Source organism: Anopheles bellator, chromosome 1 (genome assembly GCF_943735745.2).
Source record: "Anopheles bellator chromosome 1, idAnoBellAS_SP24_06.2, whole genome shotgun sequence".
Taxonomy (NCBI): domain Eukaryota; kingdom Metazoa; phylum Arthropoda; class Insecta; order Diptera; family Culicidae; genus Anopheles; species Anopheles bellator.
In genome coordinates, this window is record NC_071285.1 from 4,775,035 (window position 1) to 4,795,517 (window position 20,483).

Here is a 20,483-nt window from a genome sequence, read left to right on the forward strand (position 1 = left end):
TTAGCGCCCGCCTCCTCTCAGCAGCATAAGGTGCATAAATGGCGCAAGGTTCTTTGTGTCCTCTCTTTTGTATGTGTGCATTAATGGAAAAAGATGACATCCTCCCGGGGGAGGACGTGTGTCGAATAGAAGACGCTTTCCGCGTGATCTGCTTCGCTCGATAGAGCTTCCGATATCCCGGCACGGCGTGAGATCCCTTATTGCGGGGATCCCCTTAGCCTCACAAAGGCAAGAGACAAAGGCGACACCGTGCTGTGCCTCTCACCATCTCCGCCACCGTTCATTACTCTTCCCAAAGTCAATAAATCAATGTCGACCACCGAGCACCGGGACGTCCGATGGATGACCGTCAAACACGTTACAAGTGGTCCTCCTTTTTTTCGTTTTCCCTTTTCTTCAAGCGAGAGAGGATCAACCAATCCCGGGCAGTCTGCAGGCTGAGGAAAATCGAAGTTGATGAAATGTCCAGCAAAAAAAACACCCCAACCTTGCGCTGGTCGTAAACCCGAACCCCGGAGTCCAGTCGAAACTCATAACTCGGAATGAGGGGCGGTGCTGCATATCGAAAGACGTAAACCGGTTCCGGTCCGGTTCTTCGGCCCGGTGTTAAGACCCCACGGGCACATCACGGCGGGACGAGAAAGGAATCCAAATTTCTCTGGCTGCGTCGACGTCGTGATTTTATGACACACCCCGAGCGACGCAGCACCGGTTCCCGATGATCCCGATCGATCCCCGGATTTCCGGGCTGCTCGCCGGACGGACGGGCGGGGCGGGCAATAAAATCTCGGAATTTCCCGTTTTTCCCGGGCTCGCCTCAGCCCGGTTTTACGAGCGCGAGAGAGTCCGGCGAAGTTTTGACGGACCGCAGACCGAGTCGTTAACTTATGCCCGGGGCTTCCGCCTTCGGGGACTGCTTTTTTTTGCCTGGCTTTAAGGTGACTTTTTCCACGGACATCTCCACTCCAGTATAACGCTAATGCGAAGTGCGCTCCTCGAAGAACGGCATCCGGTGGCAATAAATCTTTCACGCGACAAATGGACTTCAGCATTTTCTTATCGCTCATTGCTGTTTCTCTCTCTCTCTCTCTCTCTCTCGTCTCGTTTCAGGTAAATATCTGCCACTGAGAGTCTGTGTGTATTTGTGACAATATCGTGAGCCGTGAGCCGTGATCCGCAATCGCCCCCACCGCGAAAGAGAAGTGCCACAGAAATTAGCCACGAAATGGCGCAACACGAAAAAGCAACAATCATCCTCTTGCAGGATTCAGTTTGTTGACTCTAATCTTCCAGTTTCTTTTCCTTGGCCTGGCCACATTGAAATTCCGTCGGAAGAAAAACGTTTCAGCCAAGAGAACCGCCAGCCCGCCCGGCAGGATATAGTTTCAGGAGGGAGGGTGTGTGCCGCTCGTTGAACGCCCAATTAATTCTGGTTTATGGGTTTTCACTTTCGCCTGTCGCCGGCGGGGCACCACCGCCACCAGCAGGATCCTCCCCGCCGGCCGTCACACACTCCTTCTAATCGCGTGCCCCGAACTTCGGTCCGTTTCCGTGCCAGCGCAAACGCTTTAAATCCTTTTGTCAATGTTTGCCCGGTTGCTGTACTTCCGGTGAAACTTGTTCCGTTCGGTTCGCCATTTCTTTTCGGAAACTGGAGCCACGGGAGAAAGTGGAAAAGAAAATGCCGAAGCCACCCCGAGTGACGGAATGCTTTTTTCGTTTTTCCCACTGGGGGAGTGAAAAATGACTCCGTTCATTGTCACCGCCGTACCAAACGGAGCAACAGAGCCCGGTGCCCGGGGCCCGGGAGCTTCTCCGAGTGCGTGCTGTTCGAGTGTTGCTATTTAATGGCCCGCGTGACACTTCACCACTTTATCAGTCCGCGCGCTCCCGCGGTTCGCCGGTTCCTTCTTGCGACTTCCTGCGTTTGTCACGCATTTTCCCGCACCGAAAAAGCCCCTTTAATTACCTTCGCATAGCGGAACGTTTCGCCATCGCCATCATCATCATCATCCTGGTCCTGGTCGTTGTTGAGGCTCTGTTATTTGATTTCTTGTCACATCGGTGACTCTTGTCTCTGCAGGTTCGACGAATCAATACGAGGAAAATTTATGTGGCATGTTCCATTAAGTTTTTACCCGGCTGGTTTACTGAAAAGAAACATTGCCAAAGCCATTCGCTGCCTCGGAACGCGACTTCTGGAAGTCCCCAGCCGCGGATCACACACTGGCTGGCTGGCCATGCTTTTAATTGCCAGCAAACAGAACGAACGATAGCGTTCCCGGCCAACTTCGGAATTAAATTGATTTCCCTCGGTCAATGGCGGGCTCGGGGCCTGTGATTTGCTTCCGACTTCGGACTTCCGGACGGGCGTAGTAGAAATGCGAACTTTTCAATGATCCTTTCTGGCGTGTGGGGCCCCCCCCCCCCATTCCCGGGGGACCTCCAGCCGAAGAAAAAAAAACTCATTTCACGATTCCTTCCAACTCACCGCTCATACGACGCCCGGCTTCTCGGACTTCCGCGCGATCGCGCCCGCAAGCAAGGCACTCCCAGAGGCTCATAAATTATGGTTCTCGGTGGTTGTGGTGCGACACTGGCCGGGCATCACGTCGGAGAAGACATAATCCCCGTGTTCCCCGATTTTTCACCGCCCCCCGGGGTGCGGGGTCTCCGGTCTCTCCGGTGTGTGCTTTGAGTGTTAATTTTGATTGTTACCAACTCGGTCGAATATCATTCATTCGAGTCCGGTCCATCCGAGAGTGTCCTTCCGGCAGCTCTTGCGGCGCGGAATTCAGATTTGAAGTTACACAAGTCCCAACCCTGTTGAAGCAGGGATTTATTTTCTCTCCCCGGGATGGACCGAATGGTAAATAATTAATTTAACCCCAACCCCAAAGTGAGCGAATGCACACATTGCCCCGTTGATTGAAGCACTCGCTGCGCTGCGCTGCAGCCCAGGCAAGCAGGCGGTGACTCGACGCTCGACTTTTGCTAGGCAACCCCCAGGATAACTAATTTATCAACTTCTGTCTCGCTCGCTCGCACTCTCTCGTTCCATTCTCGGTCACTCACTCAACCTGGGTGTGATGCTTATTTGAATCATCACAACCTCCTTGAGTGAGCGAGCGCGGTGGACCATCATCCAGCATCATCCCGCGTCATCCCGTCAGTGCAACAATAATTGAGTTCCAAAGCAACAGAGTGTCGGCTCCGAAAATTACAAACAAAACCCCGGCGTGCCCGCGGTGTATGTTTGAAGTAGGCGCGCAAAATCACAACCAACCCCGAGCGAACTGTCACACCAAGAGAAGCAAGCCACGAAACGCTGCTATTCAATTAAAACGGCTTAAAATCGCCCGGATTCGTGCACCACGCGAAAATGTGCTACGTAAATTAATTAATTACCGTATTAATTGGCCGTTTAAGTGTTACTAGCCGCGCGCATAACAAGACCTCCGCGGAGAACCGAACCGAACAGATAGATTACAGTTTTGACGGGGTACCGAGCGCGGACCCAGCAAAGAGCAGGCAAATTCGGTGAAATTCATTGCCAAGGAACACTACACTGGCGGCCCCCCAACCGGCCCCCCAGTTAGCGTAGGATGAATGATACCAAACCGTCCTCGCCATCGTCGTCCTCGTTGCGCTAAGTGAGTTTTATTTCGCTCATAAAACTAAACCGGCCCCAAAAGCGGAGAGCACCGGAAGATACCGGAATTTCCCGGAAACCCTTGGCCCAGGGGGGGTGGGGAGAAATAATTGCACGGCACACGGACGTAGTCAGCAACAACAATAATGATGGTTTGTAAATTTTAATCTTCATAAAACGCCATCACCCGTCGCATCGGCCGGCGTCGTCGTCGTCGAGGTCGGTTCCGGATCCACGGTTTCCGCGCGCCATATTTCTGCATTTTCTCGGACTCGGAGTTGGGAGGGAATCGAGTGAAATGTGATGAAAATTCATTTACGCGCCACTAAATGGGGCCCTCGGTGGCCCGCGTGACACTCGTCCTGGGCTTTACCGGAGAAAAGGCGCGGATCCGCGCGGTGTTAGAGGTTAGACTGTCGAGAGTTAATTGTGTTGTAGCCCCGGTGTTGGTGATTAAGTGCGAATTACTCGCCAGTGAAACGAGCCATGGCGCGACACCGGTGGTCCCCCTGTTATGTCGCGCATCCTGCGCTGGAAATGCCAATTTACTGCTCAATTTATGGCACCGGAAAATATTGAAAAATTACATTGAGAACCCGGGTGTGTTGGGGTGGGTACACTCCGTAATAAGGCTTCAAAATATGCGCCGCCGAACGACAGTGAGAGCCTTTGAATTGAGTTTCATTGAACACCTTTCGTAATCAGGTTAGCTAATTGCCCTCCCGACCCCAATCCGGCACTATCTCCGTCTCCGTCGGCGTAACACGTGTTGGCCGGGTGGATCGGTCTCGCTTCACCACCGACCACCACCACCAGCGTATGATCGAAGACCACATCATCCATTCATGTATGCGCCCGTGCGCCCCCGAAAAACATCCTTCGTGACCGGGGGCCGTATGATCGATTTGTCGTAATCTGCGCCACTTTGGCCTCCGAGCACCACAGGTTCACGCGCACGCAGAAGAAACAAACAAGCCATTCGGCGCAAAATTCGGCAGCCGGGGGTTACGACCCCGGGGGTGCTTATCCATGAGCCTGACACGCGGGCGGGTGGAAAGCATAAATTTGTGCCACCATCGTGCTGCCGCCACGAGACGCCGCATTTATGGACGTGATGGGGCGCTCCACCGGGACACACGACACTCCGGGATGAACGGGATCACGGGAGAGCCAGGAGGCATGCTGAAGGCGACGGCGGCAGTTTATTCAAATTTGATAACATATTTACCGTTGACGACCGGAGACCGGAGGGCTCCGAATGGGTTTTCTTTCGGGTGTTGTTCACACGGCACACGGGCCACGGCTCTCTCAGCGGAAGGATACGTTTCGCCAGACAAGAGCTGCCTGCCGTCGTTGACTTTGGCCGACGCGATTAACGAGAGATATACGATGTCTTCGGTGAACAACACCGGAACGGAACGGAACGTGGAAGGATATGCACGGAGATCACCGGAGGTGCTTACACTTTTCACACAATTTGAGTGAAATCGGCATTCCGATGGGGGATTCTGTTGCTTGGTGGATGGCGAAAAATGCAATAATAATTCATAAAACAATTCGAAAAAGTGTAAGACTTAGTATTAGACGCTTGAGACATCGAGAGTTTAGTGGAAATAACCGCCACCCGATAGCTTCGCAGTCGTGGCCGAGTGGTTAAGGCGTCTGACTCGAAATCAGATTCCCTCTGGGAGCGTAGGTTCGAATCCTACCGGCTGCGCACAGACGTGTAACTCTTTTTTTCTTCGAGCCAATGTTGTGTTTCCCGGCATTTTCGGGCTATTTTTGAATTTCTAAAGCACACCGAGAGCACCAGCGCGTCACACCTGGCACCAGGCGACGGCCTAGAAAGATGATGCACACACGAAGTAGACACCTTGGGGGGAGACTCTGAGCCCCCCGGGAGATTCTTAGTGCGCCTCGAGAAGAGGGGCCTCCCTCAGCTCGCCCGGGGGGACTTCAAAGACAACTTACTTCAAACGGTCTGTCTCTCCCATCGTTTCTTGGCGTTCCGACCAAGGCCACACACAGCACAGCACGTTCGGCGACGTGTTAATAGTATATGCTTTTGATCTGAGGCAGGTTCCGCTTGCAGTCCCCGAGACAGGCAGTCCGAGGTCGTAAAGAAGCGGCAACAAAATATTGCCAGCATATCACCTCGACCAGGAAAAGGGAGTTCTCTCTCTCGTGTATGTACATACATAAGTGATCACATCAAAACAAGCGAAAGGCACGCAAGAGCTCCACGGAGAACGGCACCGGCTGAGCCATTTGCAAGTCACACAAAACGCATAACACACGGTTCCGAGGCCGGGTTCTAGGACGAGAACGGACGGCCCCCGTCGAATGGTGTGCCAGCAAATTATCCTACAAGCTTGCAAACAACACCTACACCGAGACTCCCCGTCCCACCGCCAGGATTCAGGGCCCGGAACTCCAGCCGACCAGCACTCGGGGCACTTTCTCAGTCGCGCGCAGCAAACGGAATCGACATCTCGGATTCGAAGCTGGAGGAAGATTTTACGGCTCAATTCAAATTTGTTTCCCGAGAACTCCTTCTTCCGTGCGCGCGCCACCTTCAATATTCGCTCCACTCCACGCCGGGGGGGTTATATACTCAGCCTGTTACAGTGGCCGGGGCCTGGGTCCTTGTTACCGGGTTGGCGGGTCTGGCCCCGGCTACCAACTCAATCTCACATAAAACATTCAATTTCCAATTTTCGCTAAAACTTTGCCACGTGGGGAACACTCTGTCTGCCCCTGAGTCCTTGAGTCCCCTCGGCTCGGTGGAGGTCCTCGGTGGTGATGGGTGGCCACATGCAAGGTGTACTCCTCCGCCCTCTCCTTGTTGGATGTCCATTGTTCTGTGTACCTTCTTCCGCAAAGCGCTAACCACAACCCAGGACCCAGGAACCGCGCGGCCGGCGTCTTCGGAGAACTTCTCGAATTTAAGACCTCCTTGGGTGCGCACCACCTCCTGCACCCCTCAGCGACGGGGCGGCGGGGGTGGATTTGTGGCAAAGTGCTTCCCAATGGGGTGGGATTAAATAAAATCAAACAAGAGCTACACTTCGCGAGGGACACCGTTCCCCGTTGTCCTGGCGTTCCCCCGTTTTTTTCCCCGGTTCCTTTTTGGGGTTCCGACACCGAACGACCGAGTGCTCCTTTTTTTGCGTGTGACCGGCGGCTTTTCCCTGGGCCCGCGATATGATACAGTCAAATCGACCGAAAGCTCTCTCTCGCCGGTGCTTTTCGTGTTTGGTTTAACGAACGGAGTTCCGAGTTCCGACTTGAGTGTCGACGGAGAGTGGCAAAAAGTGGTGCCACTCCCCTCCGACCATTACCACCCGGTTCGCCGCGGGTACACTAATCTGGTGACGTCGTTGGGAAATCGTCGGGCACGTCGGCCGTAATCCTTTCCACGGAAAACCGAACGTCGTCACCGCCGATCCAATCAAACGTCCGTGAACGGACTACGCGAATCTCCACTCCGTCTGTACCGGCTGATGGGATATCTTCCGCTATCCAGCCTTTTTTTTCTGGGAGAATTCGTAGAATTCTCGCTTCCCATGTGTGTGACTGACCAACAAATCGAATCGGTTTCGCTAGGAAAAAAAACACGGCTAAAAATGGGAAATTGCATCAGGTGCACCTTGCCAAAACCAAGCGCCCATCTCGATTGTTTGTGCACCGGAAGCCGACGGTGTACCAGGCACTTCGATAATGACCAATAATCTTACACCGTTACAACCGATGGCGGGATAGTTCGCAACCAAACCGCGACCATTTCCACCTTGGGGGCCACTTTCCCGCTGAGAAGCTGAGCTGCTCCGGCTGCTTTCTCATTTCCCAAAATGGCCGGTGGTCGATTCGACAAAACCGCGAAAGGCCAATCGAAGAGAGAAGGTGCCGGATGCGTCGGCCGGGCAAAAAAAAAACAAACCGAAAACGCAATCTATTTCTTTGGCGTTCTTTAATTTTCCGATCGGTCCGAGCTGATCCCGGTTTCGCCAATCGGTTTCGTCGATTGGAACCGGCGATTGGGTCCACTTTTGGGAAGTGCACTTTGCGGCCACACCTGACTCCTGCTTTGTTCACAATTTTCACAGGGTTTTAAGGTAGTAGTTTCCATTGTTTTTGCACCAAAAATATATGCGGCAGGTTCTGATTGTCAACTGTCAAATGATGGCTGCCTGTTGGAGCGGTAACGGTTTTCCAAAGGACTCTAGGATGTCTTTGCTCACTGGGCGATCCAAGTATGCTTTGGAACTTTTAAGGCAACCCTAAACGTCGTCATTGGCCTGTTCTTGGCAAATGGACCGATGGGGAACGCGTCCGTAAAATCGATCCATCCTTTGGAGGCCATAGAACTCTAGTGTTTCAAATCTACCAACCAGTTCCAGAATTGATGGAATCCACGATGGAACCGAAATGAAAACCGGGTTGTGTTGTGTCTGAAAACAGACCACAAAAGGGTCTTAAGTGCACCGGGTCGGGCCGGCACACGGGGAAGCCGACATTTATCCGATTATTATTGCCATCATTGGGCGACGCACCATGACGGCCATCGTCCGACAGACAAAGAATCCTCCAACCGGTGGCGTCACAGCAGTTGGTTGGTGGTGCCAAGAAACTTGTGTAGTTCCGTTTGTCCCATCACGACGCGGTCACTCCCAGCCAGTAATAACAGCCCGCGTGGAGCGCCATTAGAGCTCTCCTCTTTTGGGTTTGTTTTGTGTTTTTCTGGTGCCAATAAGCGAAAGACACCGAATGACGGCGACCCCCGGAGGCCAAGATACGGCTGGATCGAGATTCGCCCGAAGCGATAAGAAAGTGGCCCCTCCCTGAAGGGTCGAGTGAGGGACCCGTAATGTCCTGGTACTTTTTTGGGGTACGAGAGCGCGCAAAAAGCCGACACTCCGGGCAGACGACACTGACGACGACGACGACGACGACGATGAGGAGAAAATATATATTTAACAAATTGCCAACAAATGTGTCTTGTTTGTTTTTCTCGACTCGCCGATCGATCGGACTCGGAAGGGGGGCCCGACGGGGCACAACAAGCCATAGATCGATTTTTAAAGGACGAAACGGGCGGCACGGCCCAGAAAGCACCCGACGGCACCCAAACGACAAGGGACGGGACCGAGAGTTTTATTTGTGTCTGGCTGACTCCTTCTGCTGGCGGAACAAAAGTCCTCCCCGTTCGTCTTAAAGACATCCGCCCCTTTGCTCCGCGTGAAGAAGAGTAGTGCATCCTTCGTGCTGGCGGGTCGTAAGGCGGGAAAAAAATGGCCTACGGCAACAACCAGGACGAGGACGACTTTGGCGACAACAAGAGCTCGGCGCAGACTTTTATTGCCATTGTGCATGCATAATTCGTATAATTTTGCAGTAAACTCAATAAATTCAAATTCAACGGTCTCACAGGATGGGCCGGATGGGGCCTGATGCTGTGTATGTGTTTGTTTAACCGAGTAGTGCACACTCTTTACGCGCCGCCGGTTTATGATCCACCGCCATTTGGATGGCTCCTACATTCCCACACAAAACGGGCGAATGGGATTATGGAAATGCCGTTAGGACCCATCGGGGGTCTAAAGGGCGTCAATTATGATGGGCTGACATGTCCCTCGGGAGACTTACTTCTAATTTTATTGTTCCATCAAATGAAGATTAAAGGCAGAGAAATTAACAGACACTTCCGTCGTCGAAGTCTTCTTTCCAAATCCGCGTTCCGTGAGTCACCTGAGCTGACACAGTCCTCGGCTCGGGTTTCGGGGCCCCCAGGATACGTTGAAGTCAAGCACCACCACACTCAGCATGGGCCCTCCGGGCGCCCCCGGAAAAGGTCCTGCTCGGTGCTCGGAACGATGATGATAGGCCCTGGTCGGGGTCAGCCAAGCACAGTGGGGAATTTGTGATGGGATAAGCGGACATAATTGTTTTTAGGAAGAATATGTGGACTTTCTCAACTTTATTTTTTTTATGCATGTGTTTTATGCATCAACAACAACTTTTTTTTATGCTTGTGTTTTGAGTAAATTCAACTGAGTTTTTCAACGCCTCAGCTATGCAATCTGCATTACACCCAAATGTTTTAATGCATAATCGTCTTAATGCGTCTGTAAATATCAAATTTCTACCAAATATCGAATGCCTTATGAGTGTATAAAAGGAGGAGCTTAACCCATTGCGTTTATGAGAATTTTGAAACCAGTCACTATTACCATCCGAAGTAAGGTAGTAAACAGGTAATGACGGGGACAGATGTAAAACTTACTGCAAACAGTTTTAAACTACCTATATTTTAATGGTAATGTCTCGTTTAGGCGAAGCATGTTTTTGCTGCATTATCAAAGTTGAAAAACTATGTTTTTTCGTAGTTTTCTACACTAATTCCCGATCAAAATGTACGATCGATGCCAAACGTTAATATTTGATTTTTTCATATTAAAGAAAGATCCACTACCTTTATAATGATTTAGTAATTATTTTCAATACTATAGGTACATTAGCGTTGCAGAACTCTACTAACTTTTTTTTTAAACACTAGCTCCAAATCTTAAAATTATGTTTCGGTACAAGCAAAAAGACACGCGATTACCGATCGCGTTAAAGTAGCTGATAAAAGTTGATCTTAAAGAACCATTTTTATAATTCTTTCGACTTTGACCGAAGAATTCTTGGAAACTACGCCACATGCAAGGTTAACAATTCAGACTAGGTTTTACGAAAATATTACTAAAATCCCATTGTGCAAAGGTGCCACCGAGAGTGCCGAGGGTTGTACAAAACGCACACGCAAAAGAAACTTGCATTGCGCCCATTCGCCTGTGTCGGGTCTCGTCGGGACTCCAGAAATCCGCGGGACGTGGGCTTTTGTTCGCGCACGAACGCCCAGGATTCGCGAGCGCTCTGAAAGCGCGCTGAAACGCATCCTCGCCATCTGTCGGTTGGCCATTTCAAACATTTGGCCTGTTACCCCCCCCACCCACCTGCACCCAGATGGCCAACCATCCGAGCTGGAAACGCTCGAAATGTTATCACTGTTTTCCGTTCAACGCCCGTGCGACCCCACCTGGGGACGGGGGACGGCACTCAGTACACATAATCCGGACCGGTCGGAGGATCGCATCCTATCGCACTCGCGCAATGTGGAGCCCGAAATTCTAAACCAGTGGGTGGTGGCCGCGGGCAGGAGCGTGTGTGTGGTTTTGGTGGGCCACATTGTACCGGAAATGCATACAAATCGAACCAAAAGGGGCCCCACGGTTTAAAGTCCTTCCGTTTGGTGCTTAAAACCGCGCACAGGGACACACGGGAGGCCGAGCTCCGGGGGTCGAGAGGATTTTTCGTGGTTCGCTTTCAATTCAATTACCCTCACCCGGCTTTCCCAGAACCCGGCTTTGTTTTGGGTAAAACATATTATTCACAAACTTTACACCGCCCTCTATCCGTCAAACTGTGTACCAAAAGGGCTAGGCACTTAAATAATCGCACACCTCTTCGAACAGCGCGCGCCACCGCCAAGGACTCCCCTCTCATAATCGTTTATCACAAAATTAGCAGCCACGGGGCCCCGGGACAACACAATGTGCGAGTCGGAGCCCCCGGAAAACTTCTCCCATTGACGGGTTTTAAGCCTCTTCGCACCCATCAGAGCGCGCGCGGATCAGGACTTCGCAAAAGTTGAGGGCCCCCTCCGGGAGGTAGAGAGGTGTTACTGGCCCACCGGGCGCCAAACTATCGTCCTCTCTCCGAAGGACCGAAGTCACACCGGGTACAGTTTTCGATAAACATGCAAATGGCGTTGACGTCAGGGCGGGACACGCCGGCACGGCGGGATCAAACTTTGCACACAGGATGGGGTGCCATTTTTGTGAACACGAAGCCGTATGTGTTCATGTGTCCGGCTGCCTTTTTGGGCGGCCGGGAGCACTAGCATGTAGCTACCATCCGGTTGACAAAATGGGTCCGGGATTCCGCGATGGTCCCTTGGCGGGGGGGATGCTGATGGCGGGCGGGTGCACGGAGGGGCAGCTCCAACAAGGGCGACGTGTATCATGTCATAAATGAATGTAATTAAAATTTACTGAATTAAAATACTGCAAAACTCTTGCTCGGTGCCGGGACGCCGGTGTCGTGTCCTTTTGCCAACACTCTGTCGCACCGCCACTGTGTGGACACCCATTGGGCTAATGAAAGTGTAGTGGTTGTGTGCTGTGAGGACCACGCAGCCTTTCTGCCCCTGGACCCCGGGACTTACCGGATCTCTCTCCCTCCCCCCTAACAGCTTTTCTTCGGAGGGCCGCTGCCGGAGCTCTGGGGGCCATCATTTTCCGCCGCTGGCACTGCGCTGGGCCAGAAAGCGAGATTTGATCAACTTTTACGACGTTATCCAATTTCTGCATCCGGCGGTCCAGACACGGCACAGGCTGTCTCTCTTACCTGCGAGTCGCGCCCGCTCACAAACGGCGAGGCCCCCGGAGCGAAATACCGGAAGCGATCCAATTTGTAGCGGAAATGAAACGATTTTTCCATTCCCCGAACGGGGCTGGCGGCTGACTGACTGGCTGGTTGACTGAGTGTCGACTGTCAGAGCGCGCTCGGTGTGATTGGTCCGCAGCCTACTAGACTCCCCGTTGGGCTGAGCCGAGTAGGCTCAGGGACATTAATTGCAATTGCATTCGCTGCGCCCATTGGGAACGGGGGAAAATGAATTGGCACTGGCCGCCTGGGCCAGCACGGCCCGGCATACTCGTCAAACGTCGTAAAACATTTCCTGCCATCAACGTTCGCGTCCGCACTTCGGTTGTCCTTGGCTGGAAAAAATGGGACCATAAACCCAGCGGGCCTCGTGTACGTGACCGCGAGCCCGAGCCAGGGCGGACGAGCGAAATGAGCATAATAATTTTGTTAATTTTCAATTACAACCCCCACCCCCGCTCGGAATACGTGCCCGGGAGTGGCGCCCCAGATTTTCTTTCTCTCGTAGGTCCCGGAGTTCCCCCCGGGGGGACACCTGGTGACCATTTTGTAGAAAAGCGGCCCCCATTAAAAAGGTGAAATGTATCATCTGTTGCCGCTGCGCTGGGTTGGAATGAAGAGTTTAGGGTGGCCCCAACACCGGGCAGCGCCTGCTTAATTTGTGGAGCTTTGAACCGTCCGTCAGTAATGCTCAGCCGACAGCTTTGACAGCTTTACTACTGTGACCAACAATGAACGGGAAGCGTACCAAGCTGTGGGTCGAAAGAGATCGAATTTTTGGATTTTTGGACACCTTTTATAGTCCAGACACCATTAGGTAGGAGCCGAAACGAAGAATGTGTTGAAGGCTGAAGCAATACATAGATTTAGAGGAATAAATAAAATGGATTGATTTATAAAAATATTCCCAGAAGTTATTGGCTACAGTAGTATTTGAAGCACAGTACTTTAGAGAACCAGAATGGGATTAGCAAGGAGCAAATAAAGCAAAGTGATAATAAAACTTGTGTCTAAACTGCAGAAACTTTCTAAAATATCTCTAAAATTCCCACGTTGCTATTTTCGAAATCCGTACGACTATGTTCCGTACTCTCGTCACTTCGAAGTAAGAGTTCCTTTTCGTCCATCACCGAGTCTATCCGCGTCAGGCGAATGAGCCAACAGAAAACGGACGCCAACGAAACCGGGTTAACGGGCGCACGGAAATGAGAAACGTTGATGAAAGTTTAACGTCAAAGAAAATTAAGTTCATCACCACGGTGCAAGCGCGCCATCCATCGCCGTCGTCCTCGGTCGTCGGCGAGCAGCACCATCCATCACGCGAGATTTGCACTTCCTGTGGACTGGCACGCCGACCGAGGACCCTAGCACGGCGCGCTCCGTTGCACCCTGTGCACATTAATGACGGCAAAGTGAATTTGCATTCCCGCGCCCGTTCGCCCATCCGTCATCCGTCTTCAATGGACCGGAAGCTTCCGACCCGCGGACCCACCGAGTCTCTCTTATTTATCTTCACCATCCAACTCGGAGCTCTCGGCTAAAGTGGTTCCACCCGTTTCTTTTCTGCTTCCAGTTTGGTCAACCAATCGATGGTCCAGCTGGACGCGGGCCAAGTGCGGCGCATCCTGCACGAAGCGCTCGACCTGTGGGCCCGGCACGCCAACATCAACTTCCGGGAGGTGTACAGTAGCGAGGCGGACCTCCAGGTGCTGTTTGCGCGCAAGTTCCACGGCGACGGGTACAGCTTCGACGGGCCGGGCAAGATCCTGGCCCACGCGTTCTACCCCGGCAGCGGCATCGGTGGCGATGCCCACTTCGACGAGGAGGAAACGTGGCTCCTCAACGAACCACTCGATGCGGAAGGTAAGTACTCGGTCGCTTCAGCGCCCCCTGTAACGCAATAAGGACACGCTCTCTCCCGCCGTAGGTACCCGACTGTTTGATGTGGCCGTCCACGAATTCGGGCACTCGCTGGGCCTGGGCCATTCATCCCAGCAGGATGCAATCATGTTCCCGTGGCATCACATTTCGTACCGCGGCAAGGACACGATCCCGGAGGACGATCGGCTCGGCATCGAATCGATCTACGGTCCGCGGAAAAAGATTTACGGCAAGAACCCGGAACGGCCAACGCAGAGCACCACCACGACCACCACCTCTACGACGCCATCACCTCCTCCGAGACCCACCACACGGCCACACTATCCACGCAAGGAGGTTGCGGGTCATCCGTGGGAAGATTTCGGTGGCGCAGGGCGACCCCAGATGCCCACGACCACCACCACGGAAGTGCCCCGGTCGCGCGAATACTTCCCACATCCGGCACGGCCAACCTCAACTTCGCACAGTAGCCGGCATCCGCAGCGACATCACACAACGCCGACGACCGCGAGTACCACAACCAGCGAGCCAACGACAACGCGCCACCGGCAACATCACCGGCCACATCATCATCATCCCACGACGAGCACCAGCACCACCACCCGGCGGCCATATCAGCATCGGCCCGTGCTGAAGCCACTCCACCCGAACGCGTGCAACACGAGCTTCGACGCGGTCACGATGATCCGGAACGAGCTGTTCGTGTTCAAGGACCGCTGGCTGTGGCGCATGAACGAGAACGACCTGCACCGCCCGAAACCGATCGAGATCCACCGGATGTTCTTCGGGCTGCCGGCCGGCTTCGACCACATCGATACGGTCTACGAGAACAAGTACCAGAAAATTATCTTCTTCATCGGTAAGAACTGACCGAACCGGCAGGCCGTGACCATTTGTTAACAGGAACTCTCGCTCTCTCTCTCTCTCTCCGTAGGAAAGGAATACTTTGTGTTCAACTCGCAGTATCTGGAGCCGGGCTATCCGCGACCGCTGACCGACCTCGGGCTACCGGAGAGCATCGAGCGGATCGATGCGGCCCTCGTGTGGAGTCACAACAACCGGACCTACCTGTACAGTGGCCGACTCTACTGGAGGTACGAGGCCCCCTAGTGGCCAGACAATTGGGCATTTGCTAACCCGCGCCTTTCTTACGATTGTAGGTTCGACGAGGACACGAACCAGGTCGAGCTGGACTACCCGCGGGATATGTCGATCTGGAAGGGCATCGGTTACGGGATCGACGCGGCGCTACAGTATCGCGACGGCAAGACGTACTTCTTCAAGGGTCTCGGCTACTGGCGGTTCAACGATATGCGGATGGGTGTGGCGCACGACCAGAAACCGTCGGCCACGCGGTGGATGAAGTGCCAGAACGAGCGCCAGGTCCAGAACGATCTGGGCGGCGGCGAGGACAGTGGTGCGGATGGCGATCCATCGCCGAACGAACCGATCGGCACGAGCCCGGCATCGGATCCGGTGTACCGAAGGCACCGGCCGGTGCTGCTTTCGGTACTACTCCTAGCGGTGCTGACGCTAGTGGGCACCCCGTAGTGCAATAATAATGTATTCCTGCTACGTTGTTTACTAAGTTTTGCCGGTCGATACCAGAGGGCGTTGCTACGAGCGTGATTTTTTTTTGGTTATATTGGTACACTCTTCGAATGAACGTATGAACGAAATTTCATTTCAATCGGTCACTAATTTTTTGATCGTAGTAGCCTTCAACACGATCCATGTCAACATTCGTCAAAAACCAGACACAACACCTGAAATCGTAAAAAAAATTCATGACATCCTATTGGAAAATCGCCGAATCACTTACAGATATTTAGTATAAGGCCTAGCCATCTCAATATTTTGACTAAAGTATTGGATTTCAAAAAGCTGTTTGCAAAATGTGTGCCGCATTCGCTAAAAACGCATTCGAACTTTCTCGTCAACATTTAAAGCGTTTTCGATAGGCTAAAGTGGATGTTATGCATTGACTCATCACTATGGATGAGACTTAGGCCTATCACCATGATCCTGAATCAAAACAAACCACCATGATCCTGAATTTCCTTAGCCTCTAAGGAGTGGTGTGAACCTTTTCCTTCGGTTCCGAAACGAGTTCGTCCAGAAAATTTGCCCAAAAAGATGTTAGCATCAGTTTTGTGGAATGCGACCTATAAGACCTACTGGAAAAGAAAATTCGTGAAAAAAGATCCGGTTTGAAGAAGAAAAACATCCTCTTTCGCCAGAGCAGTGCACCCTATCAAAAGAGCATTTTGAAAATGGTAAAAATCCATGAATTTTAGGTCGAATTGATTCAGTATTCACCGTATACGCTAGATTTGTAAATCTGTAAAAAGGTCCTGTGACACGTCGATACTAAGTGGCTTGTAATAGGAAAATTAAGTGCCCGATTGAAATGAAACCTCTTTCATACGTTCATCTGAAGAGTGTACCAACATAACCTTAAAAAATCAGGCTCGTAGCAGCGCCCTCTGGTATCGACCCGCAAAACTGAATAATCAACGTAGTATATACGAATCGGAAGAAGCTTTTTTTTATTTCATTAAGATGACCAATTCGGAAGGGGGGGTCACCGTCGTTGCTGGGGCTTCGCGAGGCAGTTGGTCGGATGCTTCATCAGGTAGCCTCGGTCGTCGTTCGCCTTGTACGGGGCCGTGTACTCCTTGCAGACGCTGCCCGTTTGCGTACAGTCGGCCCACGGAACCCGCTTCCGGTTCGGCTGCTGCTGAACGGCATCCTGGCTGTACATCCGCAGGTACTCGGTCCGCTGCTGCGTGGTACTGTGGTGTGTGGTGTGCGAAACGGCCCAGGCCGGTGGCTAGATAGTAGACGGGACGGGACAGGAAACATTGAACACAAGGCACTCGGATCGAGATTCGAACACGGAAAGCAGCGACGGCACAAAGCACACACGGAAGAACGGGACGACAAGCGACAAGCTTCTCCGAGTTATGGTTTCCAGCTGCCACGACCACCACCACCACGGCCACCACCACGGCCAGCACGGCCCCGGGCGTTGCCCCGCTGGCCGCCACTTACCACGTCGTGCTTGTTAATGGAGGGCGTCATCAGGGGGCTGTGTTCCGGGCGCTCAAACGGCGAGTAGTGCCCGGTGACGATCACCCGATTGATCGAAGAGGACGAGTTCGAGCTGACACCGGCCACGACTTGTCCCGTCGCCGAGGGGTGCTCCGAACAGACCGTAATCGTCGAGGCGGATGATGGTGAACGGGACACGCCCGAACTCGGCACTACCGATGAGCCGCTCGTATCACCCGCCTTCACGCTGGCCGCCGAGCTTGCCCTCGATCCGGACGACGAGGAGGAGCCACCGGAAGGAGCAGCAGGAACACCACCACCACCGGACCGCTTGGTATTGGTGCCACTTTGGTGCCAAGGGCCACTTTGCCCTTGTCGGTAAACTTGAGCGGCGGTGGCCGCGGTTTGCCTTTCGTCGCCGGAACGGCCTGCGATGGGTCGGAAGCGGTGGACGATTCCGACACGGTACGATCGCCCCGCGCTGAATCCGCCCGCCGGACCCGGAAGCTAAAGTACAGTTTACCCCGGTGCAGATAGTTGCGCACCTGACGGTGCGAAAGGGCCACACAGCGCTCGTCCTCGATCAGTTCGGTCAAATTCTCGGCGTCCGAGTAGCAGCGCTCGACAAACTTTACGCTCCGCACGAGCCCACCGTCCGGTGGGTCAACCGTGCCCTCGCTGTCCGCGCCAGTGGTCGATGTGACGGCCGGCAAGGAGCGTACCTCGAAGTCGAAGCAGTACTGGTCCGCTTCTTCGCGGCGCCCAAAGTAGATCATGATGAAGCTGAGGGTGGCCTTCTCGACGTCGGAAAAGAAGTGGAACAGAAAGTGTTTACTGAACGCATCGACCAGCTTCAGGCCGCCCAGTGACAGCGCTTCGCGGAACACCATCGACGTGGACTCGCGGAAGCGGAAGACCGGGCCCAGCTCCTTGTGGCCCTCGACCAGATGCTGTTCGATTTCGTGCTGCAACCCAATCCATTCGCACCGGAGCACGTTCAGTGTGGACGCGATGCAGCGGTACGGTCGGAACTTGCACTCCCCGGCGTGCGCGTCCATTTCCGACGCCGTAAACTTCCAGGTGCATCCGCTCCGCTCGTACCGGCAAGCGCTTTTGGCCTGCTGCAGCAACTGCTCGATCGGGTTCATCCGGCGCTGGTCGCTCAGCCGAGCACCACACTGTGGAGAAAGGGGATCTACGGGGTCAGCAGCAACTCTCTCGGTAGGCCAGGGGGGCCACTTACCAGGCAGAGCGGCGGTTGGGAGGGGCCCGTACAAGAAACGCAAACAATGTGCGCCTTCGTCGCACACTCCACTACGTCACCGTCGGGATACTTTCCGCAGCGTTTACACTTGAGCCGATCCACATCCATCTTCGGACACACGGAGTTTTACACGGTTCCTTCGAAAGTTCGACTTGTTCACTGTGGAGCCGACCGTTGCTTTTGACAGTTGCCGCACATCGCCAAAGCAGGCGCTGCGGCGAGTTGTTCACTGCTTACTGCGATTTAAACAAAATGGCGATTTGACAAATGTGACGCACTTGCATATGTTTATCTTATTCACTTCCGTCCGCTTGTCGAAGCGGGGGGCGCGCGAGTTGTTTGGCCACACGGCCAGTACCCGGAACGGGAGTGGCCTTTGAGTCAGGGAACGGGCCCATTCGATGACAGGTACCCGTAGGATCGTCCTAAACTGTTTCGAACGGGTCGATAAGAGAGACAAACAATGTGCAAAGTGTTTCCCGAACTTAAGATTATACTTCCCGCAAGGATTGTGATGTGTGCCGCGGCCGAATGCCAGCGATCGACTGAGCTGCGGTCAGTGGGTTGTGAACCCCGAGGGTGTCCCGAGGTCCAGGGTTATCATGCGCAATGGTTTGCAGAATGATAACTTCCCACCTGAGCCTGGGGCTTCCTAGTTCGGGCCAGCCGAATTCCGTTATCCACGCGGCACAAGATATTGCCCAACGGTGACAAGCGCGGGGGGCAGCACGATTGGCAGCTTGTCGCGCGCCGCGGCCGCGGAAGCCGTCGTCGTGTCCGGGGTTAGACACATCGCGATCGCGATAAAAGATAACGAACCGTGCGATTTCCCTTCACGCGGGTTTTCGGTTGTCCCCCACCCGGTTATCAGCGGTCTATTTTTGTTTTATTATTTTCCAAGCGCGGAACCGGGGACATATTATCCCCCCCGCCCGGGTTCCATTCTGTGCTGGGGTGGCCACTCGGAACAGAAACCACCACAGTTCGAACCGGTTGACTAATACAGCGTTCGGGTGATGCTCTGAGTCACACGCCGAAGGCCACGGAGCAGTGGATTGAAGGCGGACATCAACCCGAGCCCGAAATGAGCCCTTACGGTTAATCTTTGTTGCTGACGCTTAGCAAACACCATCGGAACACTCGGAGATTTGTGTATCGATCGGTATGTTTATTTAAATAGCGCGTCACGCGCTGCAACACTGTTGCCGCATAAAGAAATGGCCGGGACCAAGCTGCTGCGGCACAAAGCTGGGCAACTCTCGATACGCACTCGCCGCACCGTTATCAAGTTCAAATCTCCGATAGCACACAATTCGTCGACGGAACTGATAGTTTCATCGACCCTGGCCCTGGCCCCTGGCGCACATTACATCGCTACAACAACTGATGATTACACAAGGCGCAGCGTCACCATCGATCATCGGAAAACAGTCCACTAACTCGCTCGCCAGGCACTCGACCAGATTTACTACACGCGTTGTTCGTTGTACCGATGGCGAAAGAACACAGATTGGTGGCGTTTTTTTTGGACGGCCACAACCAGTAACACCCGCGATTAGTCAGTGCATCAATCGTGAGCTGCCGATTCCGACTGGAGTCTTCTAGGCGGATCGCGGATCGGGTTGCGCGATCGACTCGCGCGATCGCACCCACACACGGGCGCCAGTCCCGGAGATCTTACAAAGTGGTTACTAAGCAAAGCGCATAAATAAACACACGTTAAAACACCCTCACAAGAATCGCTCTATCGAACTGTCGAAACAGGGCCGACAAATGTACGCACTCGGCAAATTGCGCCCAATAAAGATAAAGGAGTCCGAAAAATGGCCGCGCGCGCTGGTTAGCGTTTACTTCCGAAAATCAACCGTTGTGATGTTCCAAGATCGCGAAGCGAAAGAAGGTGAAATAAATGGACAATACAAGTTATGTTTCTTACTTTCGAACCGCACAAAGAAATCCGCACGGTACGGCCGTTAGGACAAGACTGGTTCATTTTCTTATATTTTTTGTTCTTACATCATTTTCTATCTCATCCCTAATTTGCCTATTTCTATCTACCGGGTTTTCTTATCTGCTGTGATTCATTGTGTTAACGGCCAGGGAAACATATCTAACGGAAGTTTATTTATCGCTCCGTCCGTC

General features: G+C 53.1%; 2 protein-coding genes and 1 non-coding gene across 4 annotated transcripts in view; 2 read left to right on the forward strand and 1 right to left on the reverse strand.

The window, feature by feature from the left end:
- LOC131208099 (matrix metalloproteinase-2-like) overlaps positions 1–16,535 on the forward strand; it is a 121,531-nt gene extending 104,996 nt beyond the window's left edge. For both annotated transcript variants that reach the window (XM_058200757.1, XM_058200749.1), the window contains exons 2-5: positions 13,716–14,005; positions 14,070–14,882; positions 14,958–15,117; positions 15,184–16,535. In XM_058200757.1, the coding sequence (XP_058056740.1) occupies positions 13,732–14,005; positions 14,070–14,882; positions 14,958–15,117; positions 15,184–15,574 (1,638 nt within the window). In that variant the 5' untranslated portion in view covers positions 13,716–13,731 and the 3' untranslated portion in view covers positions 15,575–16,535. The remainder of the gene's footprint in view (positions 1–13,715; positions 14,006–14,069; positions 14,883–14,957; positions 15,118–15,183) is intronic.
- Positions 5,288–5,369, forward strand: Trnas-cga (transfer RNA serine (anticodon CGA)). The gene has a single exon. It is a non-coding gene; the product is annotated as a tRNA-Ser (tRNA).
- A 53-nt stretch (positions 16,536–16,588) lies between the features above and the next one.
- LOC131206745 (uncharacterized) lies at positions 16,589–18,712 on the reverse strand. Its single transcript, XM_058199419.1, has 4 exons — positions 18,321–18,712; positions 17,440–18,255; positions 16,991–17,407; positions 16,589–16,856 (listed from the first exon to the last, which is right to left on the reverse strand). The coding sequence occupies exons 1-4, from the start codon at positions 18,447–18,449 to the stop codon at positions 16,608–16,610; spliced, it is 1,611 nt and encodes a 536-aa protein (XP_058055402.1). The 5' UTR covers positions 18,450–18,712; the 3' UTR covers positions 16,589–16,607.
- Between the last annotated feature and the right edge of the window lie 1,771 nt (positions 18,713–20,483).

Bases quoted from the DNA above. Each gene is read 5' to 3' on its own strand.
- LOC131206745 (XM_058199419.1), bottom strand. From the start codon at position 18,449: ATGGATGTGGATCGGCTCAAGTGTAAACGCTGCGGAAAGTATCCCGAC. The intron at 17,408-17,439 runs GCCCTTGGCACC...ACCAATACCAAG, and splicing joins TTACCGACAAGGGCAAAGTG to CGGTCCGGTGGTGGTGGTGT. The intron at 16,857-16,990 runs TAACTCGGAGAA...TCTACTATCTAG, and splicing joins GTCGTGGCAGCTGGAAACCA to CCACCGGCCTGGGCCGTTTC.